Source organism: Salmo salar, chromosome ssa11, assembly GCF_905237065.1.
Source record: "Salmo salar chromosome ssa11, Ssal_v3.1, whole genome shotgun sequence".
In the NCBI taxonomy this organism is placed as follows: Eukaryota; Metazoa; Chordata; class Actinopteri; order Salmoniformes; family Salmonidae; genus Salmo; species Salmo salar.
The window spans coordinates 92,503,582-92,514,668 of record NC_059452.1 but is presented as its reverse complement, the minus strand read 5'-3'; the positions used below and the strand labels follow the sequence as shown (position 1 = coordinate 92,514,668).

The window sequence follows — 11,087 nt, the reverse complement described above, 5'->3', positions numbered from 1 at the left end:
CCCACACCAAGCCCAGCACAGGCTAGCCCACACCAAACCCAACACAGGCTAGCCCACACCAAGCCCAACACAGGGTAGCCCACACCAAGCCCAACACAGGCTAGCCCACACCAAGCCCACGCCTAGTCCACACCAAGCCCAACACATCCTAGTCCACACCAAGCCCAACATAGTCTAGCCTACACCAAGCCCAACACAGGCTATCCCACAGCAAGCCAACACAGGCTAGCCCACACCAATCCCAACACAGCCTAGCCCACACCAAGCCCAACACAGAATAGCTAGCCCACACCAAGCCCAACACAGGATAGCTATCCCACACCAAGCCAACACAGGCTAGCCCACACCAATCCCAACACAGCCTAGCCCACACCAAGCCCAACACAGAATAGCTAGCCCACACCAAGCCCAACACAGGATAGCTAGCCCACACAAAGCCCAACACAGGCTAGCCCACACCAAGCCCAACACAGCTTTACCCACACTAAGCCCAGCACAGCCTAGCCCACACCAAGCCCAACACAGCCTAGCCCACACCAAGCACAACACAGCCTAGCCCACACCAAGCCCAACACAGCCTAGCCCTCACCAAGCCCAACACAGGGTAGCCCACACCAAGCCCAACACAGGCTAGCTAGCCCACACCAAGCCTAACACAGGCTAGCCCACACCAAGCCCACGCCTAGTCCACACCAAGCCCAACACAGCCTAGTCCACACCAAGCCCAACATAGTCTAGCCTACACCAAGCCCAACACAGGCTATCCCACACCAAGCCAACACAAGCTAGCCCACACCAAGCCCAACACAGCCTGGCCCACATCAAGCCCAACACAATCTAGCCCACACCAAGCCAAACACAGCCTTACCCACACCAAGCCCAACACAGCCTAGCCCACACCAAGCCCAACACAGCCTAGCCCACACCAAGCCCAACACAGGCTAGCCCACACCAAGCCCAACACAGGCTAGCCCACACCAAGCCCAACACAGCCTAGCTCACATCAAGCCCAACACAGCCTAGCCCACACCAAGCCCAACACAGCCTAGCCCACACCAAGCCCAACACAGCCTAGCCCACACCAAGCCCAGCTAGAGGCGTGGGCTCATTCTAATATTTGTGGGACACAGATTGTTTTTGTGCAACCATTATTGAGAGTGTCGTTCCAGTTTAAGTGTTTGGGGAATGTCCTTCTTGTACACTGCCAATGATGAAGCCTTTCAATATACTTAAATAAGTGAATGTGACTTATTGTTGTCTTTCTGAGACAATGTATCACATTCCCTAAATATCCATAAGGCTTGAAAATGATACAATTTATGCATTGAGTTCATTCAATTGTAAAACCACATTATGATGAGAAATGTCCCACAGACCAGTCATCCCATAGGGGCTGATAAACAGAGAGAATCACTGAAGAAATGCACATTAATTTCGCAGCAGAATTGTATGTCAATAATGAGTGGCTATGGTTTTAATATATTAAAGTATATGTCTGTCATAGCAAGCATGTTTTAGTCTGGATGCCTCACTCTGTTGCCATGGTTTACCAACAGTGAGCACTAGACTAGAGGGTGTGTTTGCGAGATGGTACTGTAATCTAATCTACATGTACATGTCTCCTTTATGGTCCCTAGGAGGCGAGTGTGAGAGAAAACCCTGGCACCATGTGCATGCCTTAAAGATGGCAGCGCTTCTCTCTGTCCTCAGTCAACGCTAATCCCAGATTAAAGGAGAATGCCACTGGACTGGGATTATGCTGTGGGCGCTTCCATTTTATCATTGATTCTTTACCAGTCTCTTTCTGTCAAATTTGTAGACATCCTATACGGTTTTGTTATTTTCTATTCATGTGTGTTTACTCATCACTATAATGTCTGTTTGTTTTGTTTAGATTTTTCTCTGTGTAATATGGTTTAATTCTGCTTACATTCCAATGATTCAACCTTGTATCCATCCATTCCGAGTTATCATACCATGAATATTACCAGCAGTTATCCAAACCCCTTAGCATACATTCTGGTTGTTAAAAGCCAACATTTAACTGACCTGACAATCATGGTTGGCCTACATTAGTCAATGTACACCTTGAAAAGGAAATTGTTATTTTAAATGACTGGAAAATATGCACAGCCTGGTTTAAACTGTAGACATTACACAGCCCAATGCCTAATAATAGAAAAGCAGCTGTGAGACCACAATTTTAGTGCAACCTTAAAATCAATACAACCAATACCACAAAATGAAGAAGACATGCTCATTTTTGTTCCTTTCATGGATATATTCTATGAATGATGACGATTGTAGAAGAGCAACGTTACTGTTACTAGTACTATTCCTGTAATAATCCACCAATTCAGAGGTGTCTGTTCCTCTCTTAATATCCTGCTTATCATCTCAACTCTGATTGCTCTACCTCACCTCATTGTGTCACACAGATGCTCAACTAATCTAGTGGCATTAAACATTTGATGGTTGTCATTTGGCTATCCATCTCCATAGCTCCAGATTAGCTGGATGTTGACTGTTGATGCTTTGCAGATGTTAAGAGGAGGATTTATGAGGATGAAGTGATATGATAAAAAGATCTGTGGGTAACAGAGTGCATGACTGTGAGGTTTAGATGAATGACTGGCATATGGCAGACACTGGCATTCAACTGTATGCAACAGTAGGTTTACAGAGGTACAGTATAGTACCAAAGGTATAGTATTGTTGTGCTGACAGGAAAGCAATAACTGGACATACTGGCATTGACAGATAGTATAAACTTCTTTTATTGTCAATGGTTTAAATAAATCCATGGTAGCTATCCAAAATGCACAGATGCTTTTCTAAAAATCTGAATAAGCAAGTGGAACAGATATGTTGAAATCTGTTCCCGCTGACATCACAATCACAAAGCAATTCTAGGGAAAACCCTGGATCCATACTGTGAATGTGGGCTACATGCTTTTTCTTTTTATCTGGGGAGAATCGTGATTAGAAACTGTTGGTTGTGTTATCCCCACCCCACCCTCCCCTGGTTCCAGTTTGTAGGTTACTGAAAGATTTCAGCAACCACACATAAGAAGATTAGAGAGGAATTAACGTCATTCCTTTGTCATTATAGGAATAAATTGATATTTGGTTTTAATCAGAGGGAGGGGAGAGAGGAGAGCAGGGAGAACAGGATGTGCCCTGAGTAGCATAGAAGCACGAGCCAGAGGGACTGGCACTAAGACACGGGCATGCGAAAACACAAGCTGGAGGAACATTTTGTGGCACTGGAGCTGACAGTTGGATGCCTGGATCAACGTGCAGCATGTAACAGAGGACGAGAGGGTTGTATAACACAGATCTCTCAGAGCTCTGCGTGTCCGCTGTGAGGTGGAATGGGTGCTGCTGGGATATGGATGGGCCACCGGACAGGGACAGTCGGGGCGTCCCACTGACCTCCTGGAAGATCTCTGAGAGATAGACTCAGACGCATTGGAAAGACTTCCTGGTTGCTCCAGCTCTTCCAGCCCCAGGCATGAACCTGGTGCTCCTGGCCTTCAGGCTGATGTGCCTGGCCTGGCTGTGGCCTGTCACACTGCTCAACGACAGCCACCGACCCAACAAGAGGAGGCACAAGGACGTGTACCTTGGGGAGAACACCAAGAACCAACATGGAGGGTGAGCCAGAGTCTAGGGGTGTGGTCCCACTGGAGTTGTGTTATGTTCTTGTCAAGGGTTGTGTTTGCTTATCTTTTCTGTTTGGTTTGAAGCTGGTTGGTGTATAGTTCTGGAAGCAACGTTTCATTTAGTACACACACCACAGGATGTTACTGTTCTGTTGATCTGTTGTCTGATTGATATGGTTCAAAGGTTATTTTGGGGAGGAGTTGTATTGTTTAACATGGAATGCTATTCATAGATTCAATGCATCAATCCAATCTCTATGAATTTTCAAAAACACTGATGGGGAATTTACCATGGTCGTGTGAATGATCCCCAATGTGTGCTGGGACAGACGTCATTACTGCAGTGCATTGTGGATAAAGGCCAGGGCAGGTGAGGTAACCACAGGGACTTAGAGGTAATGTCAGGGGACCCGTGTTTGGGTGGGGACACCTCGTAAGAGAGAAGCAGTAATTTGTGGGTAATGATGGAGAGGGGTGTCGATAAGGGGTTTGAGTGTACGCCAAAATCATTTGTAAAAATAGAGTTGTTTGTGTTTGTGTAGTATGGGTATGATTTGTTTGATTCTAAAATGAGAATATCAATTGACTGAAGTTTTGTATGATGCTATTTAGAGGCTTTGCGAGTGATGATGCTGGGTGTGTTGTCACCCAAATTGGAGGGATTCATCAATCATGTAATTTGACCCTCTACTAACTGTAATGTGATTTTAATAAGACATATAAAGTGAAATTAATCATTCTTAACAGCTAACACCCCAGAGAAGATGTTGCTGCCTTAATAAGAGAGTGTTTGTCTCTCTCTGTGTGTGTGTGTGTGTGTGTGTGTGTGTGTGTGTGTGTGTGTGTGTGTGTGTGTGTGTGTGTGTGTGTGTGTGTGTGTGTGTGTGTGTGTGTATTTCTAAGGAAAAATTACATCTGATATGCTGATCTGTGTCCGCTTTGCTCCTCAGACGAATAGACTTCAAGATGAAAAAGTCTGACAGCACCAAGTCCCTGCTAATTAAATCTGAACAGCTTCTCCGTATTGAGGACCATGACTTTGCAATGCGGCCTGGCTTTGGAGGTAAGACCACCCCCCAGTCTCCTTTGGCTTGGTGGGCATACAACATATTTGCATGTGGTTGAACTATGACAACGTGTAGTTTGGATGTGACTGTGTGTGCTTTTACCAGCACCTGTTAGGTTTGACTCATTAATTAAGAGTGAATGGGGAAGTCAAGGGTCATTCAAGGGAGGGAGGGAGGGAGGGAGGGAGGGAGGGAGGGAGGGAGGGAGGGAGGGAGGGAGGGAGGGAGGGAGGGAGGGAGGGAGGGAGGGAGGAAAAGAGAAAAAGAAAAAAACAGAGGACAATGGAGCTTTACCTACAGTAATTTGTTTTTATAGATAGTCCATAACGTGCCACACAGCAGATGTGACAGATTAGGTATAATTCAGGTTTTGGAAGAGGCAGCATTAACGCTAGTACTGTGGCTTGTATGCTCTCTCCTGGAGCAGAAAGTAGGTTACAGTGTCATCTTTTGTAACACCCCATCCTGAAAAAAAATCACTGACCCAGATTGTCTGCAGAGCCTAGCAGACATAGACAGCCTGCGGCCGAGAACACAGATGTTAGAACTATAGTAATCTGGATTACGGTCCATGCTTTCTGAAACAATACCAAATGCTAAATCTTACTGGGCAGTCCAGAGCAGCAAAGAGTCCCATGTATACATACTACCGCAGTATGGTCATTAGGTGACACCTGAAACCCCACCTCTTTAAGGAATACCTAGGATAGGATAAAGTAATCCTTCTAACCCCCCCCCCTAAAAGATTTAGATGCACTATTGTAAAGTGGTTGTTCCACTGGATATCATAAGGTGAATGCACCAATTTGTAAGTCGCTCTGGATAAGAGCGTCTGCTAAATGACTTAAATGTAAATGTAAATGTAAATGTGTTCAGAAAGTGTTAGATTGAACTACAGATCACGTGTGTCAGTGTTTGGGATCCCACTGTAAACTCTCGCTGCAACATGTATTTACATAGCAGTCATACTGAAGGCTATAATGACAGTTTAGCTACATATTTCTAAATGTGGTGTGATGGCACGTTATGGATTTATGTACATTTAGGTTTCCATCTGGCTGTTTTCCTATCTATTCCAAACTATCCCTGTGTTTTGTCTGTGTTTGTTTCTGTGTTGTCTAGGCGAGGTGGGGTGGGGTAGATGGAGGAAGTTAATCCCTGTAACGTTGAAATGAGATTGGGCAGGTCACAGAGAAGGGTACATTTGGTGGAATTTAAATTAGGAAACAATTTTTCCCTGAAATTGCTTATCTTTCAAAGAACTCATTTTGATACTGCCATGAGCACTTTAATCCTACCAAGGCAGATATGTAACTCAGTCTGTTAGCTCTACTGACACGTGTGAGACAGGGGCAGTCCAACTCAAACCCCTGTCATGTATTTTGAGTGAATATGGAATTGCTCCTCCTTCATAGGGTATGTCAGAACGGTAGATGGATGTATCTTGATTCTAGATGGATGTACACTACCTTTCAAAAGTTTGGGGTCACTTAGAAATGTCCTTGTTTTTTAAAGAAAATTAAAAAGTCTGTCCTTTAAAATAACAAATTGATCAGAAATACAGTGCATACATTGTTAATGTTATAAATTAATATTGTAGCTGGAAACGGCTGATTTTTAATGGAATATCTACATAGGCGTAGAGAGGCCCATTATCACCAACCATCACTCCGGTGTTCCAATGGCACGTTGTGTTAGCTAATCCAAGTTCATAATTTTAAAAGGCTAATTAATCATTAGAAAAACCTTTTGCAATTATATTAGCAGAACTGAAAACTGTTGTCCTGATTAAAGAAGCAATAAAACTGGTCTTCTTTAGACTAGTTGAGTATCTGGAGCATCAGCATTTGTGGGGTCGATTACAGGCTCAAAATGTCCAGAAACAAAGAACTTTCTTCTGAAACTCGTCAGTCTATTCTTGTTCTGAGAAATTAAGACTATTCCATGTGAGAAATTGCCAAGAAACTGAAGATCTCGTACAACGCTGTGTACTACTCTATTCACAGAACAGCGCAAACTGGCTCTAACTAGAATAGAAAGAGGAGTGGGAGGCCCCGGTGCACATCTGAGCAAGAGGACAAGTACATTAGAGTGTCTAGTTTGAGAAACAGACACCTCACAAGTCCTCAACTGGCAGCTTCATTAAATAGTACCCGCAAAACACCAGTCTCAACATCAACAGTGAAGAGGCGACTCCGGGATGCTGGCCTTCTAGGAAGAGTTCCTCTGTCCAGTTTCTGTGTTCTTTTGCCCATCTTAATCTTTTCTTTTTATTGGCCTGTCTGAGATATGGCTTTTTCTTTGCTACTCTGCATAGAAGGCCAACATCCCAGAGTCGCCTCTTCACTGTTGACGTTGAGACTGGTGTTTTGTGTGTTTTCTAATGATCAATAAACTTGGATTAGCTAACACAATGTACCATTGGAACACAGGAGTGATGATTGCTGATAATGGGCCTCTGTACGCCTATGTAGATATTCTGTTATTGCTGCCGTTTCCAGCTACAATATTCATTTACAACATTAACAATGTCTACACTCTATTTCTGATCAATTTGATGTTATTTTAATGGACAAAAAAATGTGCTTTTCCTTCAGAAACAAGGACATTTCTAAGTGACCCCAAACTTTTGAGCAGTAGTGTATATTGATTATAGATGGATGTATATTGATTATAGACAGAGGTATATTGATTATAGATGGAGGTGTATTGATTATAGACAGAGGTATATTGATTATTGACAGAGGTATATTGATTATAGATGGAGGTATATTGATTATAGACAGAGGTATATTATTATAGATGGAGGTATATTGATTATAGATGGAGGTATATTGATTATAGATGGATGTATATTGATTATAGATGGATGTATCTTGATTATAGATGAAGGTATGTTGATTATAGACGGATGTACATTGATTATAGATGGATGTATCTTGATTGTAGGTGGAGGTATGTTGATTATAGATGGAGGTATATTGATTATAGACAGAGGTATATTGATTATAGACAGAGGTATATTGATTATAGATGGATGTATCTTGATTATAGGTGGAGGTATGTTGATTATAGACGGATGTACATTGATTATAGATGGATGTATATTGATTATAGATGAAGGTATATTCATTTGAGACAGATTTATATTGATTATAGATGGAGTTCTATTGATTATAGATGGATGTATCTTGATTATAGATTAAGGTATATTCATTTGAGACAGATTTATATTGATTATAGATGGAGTTCTATTGATTATAGATGGATTTATCTTGATTATAGATGGATATATGTTGATTATACTGCAGATGGAAGTACAGTACCAGTCAAAAGTTTGGACACACCTACTCATTCAAGGTTTTTTTTTTATTTGTACTATTTTCTACATTGAAGAATAATAGTGAAGACATCAAAGCTATGAAATAACACATATGGAATCAAGTAGTAACCAAAAAAGTGTTAAACAAATCAAAATATATTATATTTGAGATTCTTCAAAGTAGCCACCCTTTGCCTTGATGACAGCTTTGCACACTCTTGGTATTCTCTCAACCAGCTTCATGAGGTAGTCACCTGGAATGCATTTCAATTAACAGGTGTGCGTTGTTAAATGTTAATATGTGGAATTTCTTTCCTTCTTAATGGATAGCCCTATTTGGTAAAAGACCAAGTCCATATTATGGCAAGAACAGCTCAAATAAGCAAAGAGAAACGATAGTCCATCATTACTTTAAGACATGAAGGTCAGTCAATCCTGAAAATTTGAAGAACTTTTAAAGTTTCTTCAAGTGCAGTCGCAAAAACCATCAAGCGCTATGATGAAACTGGCTCTCATGAGGACCGCCACAGGAAAAGAAGACCCAGAGTTACCGCTGCAGAGGATACGTTCATTAGAGTTACCAGCCTCAGAAATTGCAGCCCAATTAGAAACATATCAACATCAACTGTTCAGAGGAGACTATGTGAATCCGGCCTTCATGGTAAAATTGCTGCAAAGAAACCACTACTAAAGGACACCAATAATAAGAAGAGACTTGCTTGGGCCAAGAAACGCGAGCAATGGACATTAGACCGGTGGAAATCTGTCCTTGGTCGGATGAGTCCAAATTTGAGATTATTGTTTCCAACCGCTGTGTCTTTGTGAGACGTAGAGTAGGTGAACGGATGATCTCTGCATGTGTGGTTCCCACCATGAAGCATGGAGGAGGAGGTGTGATGGTGTGGGGGTGCTTTGCTGGTGACACTGTCTGTGATTTATTTAGAATTCAAGGCACATTCAACCAGCATGGCTACCACCGCATTCTGCAGCAATACGCCGTCTCATCTAGTTTGCACTTAGTGGGACTAGCATTTGTATTTCAACAGGACAATGACCCAACACACCTCCAGGCTGTGTAAGGGCTATTTGATCAAGAAGGACAGTGACGGAGTGCTGATTCAGAAGACCTGACCTCCACAATCACCTGACCTCAACCCAATTGAGATGGTTTGGGATGAGTTGGACCGCAGAGTGAAGGAAAAGCAGCCAACAAGTGCAACAGTCTTGAAGGGAACTCCTTCAAGACTGTTGGAAAAGCATTCCAGATGAAGCTGGTTGAGAGAATGCCAAGAGTGTACAAGCTGTCATCAAGGCAAAGGGTGGCTACTTTGAAGAATCTAAAATCTAAAATATATTTGTTTGTTTTTTTACACTTTTTGGGTTCCTAAATTTTTTACATTTTATTTTACCTTTATTTAACTTGTCAAGTCAGTTAAGAACAAATTCTTATTTTCAATGATGGCCTAGGAACAGTGGTTTAACTGCCTTGTTCAGGGGCAGAACATGATTGGACTGGTACTGTATATTGATTATAAATGGATGTATCTTGATTATACTTTAGATGGATATATATTGATTATAGATGGATATACTTTGATTATAGACGGATGTAGTAGGTTGATATGATAAGGACTTATAGAATGAAAGGAGATATGGAGAGAAGCCATTTATTAGTTTGGTGACACAGCGTCTCTTGGATCCCTGAGTTATGAGGATGCTGTGTCTTTGGGGTTATGTGGGGCCCTCTAGCCTGCATCTGTGTTCAGCGGGGAGAGTGATGGACAGGATAATCACAAAATAGGGCTTAGCTGACGAATGTTCAGCGTGACCACAGTGTCACAGTATCTCTGTTGAGACCAAGCATAGCCCCAAGTTGCTCTTTGACCCCCTTGTTAGTGTTTCTCTCTTATTCACAATTTGTTTACCCTAAATTGCATTTCAAGTATAGTGTTTGGGTTGATTTACAAATATTTTGGTCTTAAAGAGAACATTTCTCACGAACTGTATAACTAAGGCTACATGTGCAGACAGATGTGATAGGTCTTGTGAAACCCAGTGAGACTAGGTCATAAAATAGCTTTCAGGTTGAGTCTGACATGCTAAAGCCTTGAGTCATGAATCCATATGACAGCACACCGCCAAAAGCCTGACTAAACTTGCTCTCCCTGTCAAGATAGACATGTGAAATCTCAAGCTGTTTGTTTTCTCATGTAGGGGCAGCTATTCCTGTGGGCATAGACGTGCAGGTGGAGAGCATTGACAGTATATCTGAAGTCAACATGGTAAGTCTATAAACCTCTGTGTGTATGTGTGTGTTTTTGTGTTTTTGTGTGTGACCAACACACTGAAACTCACTTTCACAAAATGAGACAACCAATATATTCTGTCCCTCATCCTTAAAGGGATAGTTCAGCCAAATTACAAAATGACACATTAGTTTCCTTACCCTGTAAGCAGTTTATGGACAAGTAAAAAAATGCTAATATCAGTACCATGACTTAAATGGGATTTGTGCTATTAACGCTAAAACGTTAGCATTTGGAAACCGTGCCAGACAAACGGAAACAGTGACAGGCAAACGGAAACAGTGCCAGACAAACGGAAACAGTGTCAGACAAACGGAAACAGTGCCAGACAAACCAAAGCATGGATTGCTGTCATATCTTGTCCATAGACTACTTACAGGGTAAGGAAACCAATGTGTAAATTCGAAATTTGGCTGAACTATACCTCTAAGTGTTGCAACACTATTCTACTCTATTCTGCCCAATTTAATGTTGAGGCATAACAGTCAACTCAAATATTGATTTTAAACGCTTTGAACCTGCATTACCCTGTCTCTCGACCTACTGTACATACAAATAATTTTTGTGCACCATTATTGACATACAATTCATCTCTAATGTGCTAGTTAATGTGCTGGATAATGTGCTAGTTAATGTGCTAGTTAATGTGCTAGTTAATGTGCTGGATAATGTGCTAGTTAATGTGCTAGTTAATGTGCTGGATAATGTGCTAGTTAATGGGCTAGTT

The 11,087-nt window shown here is 42.0% G+C and overlaps 1 protein-coding gene across 1 annotated transcript in view; it reads left to right on the top strand.

Annotated features, from left to right (window-relative positions):
- Positions 1-3,133: 3,133 nt before the first annotated feature.
- LOC106563567 (gamma-aminobutyric acid receptor subunit rho-3) overlaps positions 3,134-11,087 on the top strand; it is a 19,771-nt gene continuing 11,817 nt past the window's right edge. The window contains exons 1-3 of the mRNA XM_014129265.2: positions 3,134-3,657; positions 4,616-4,728; positions 10,269-10,336. Of these exons, the coding sequence (XP_013984740.1) occupies positions 3,515-3,657; positions 4,616-4,728; positions 10,269-10,336 (324 nt within the window). The 5' untranslated portion in view covers positions 3,134-3,514. The remainder of the gene's footprint in view (positions 3,658-4,615; positions 4,729-10,268; positions 10,337-11,087) is intronic.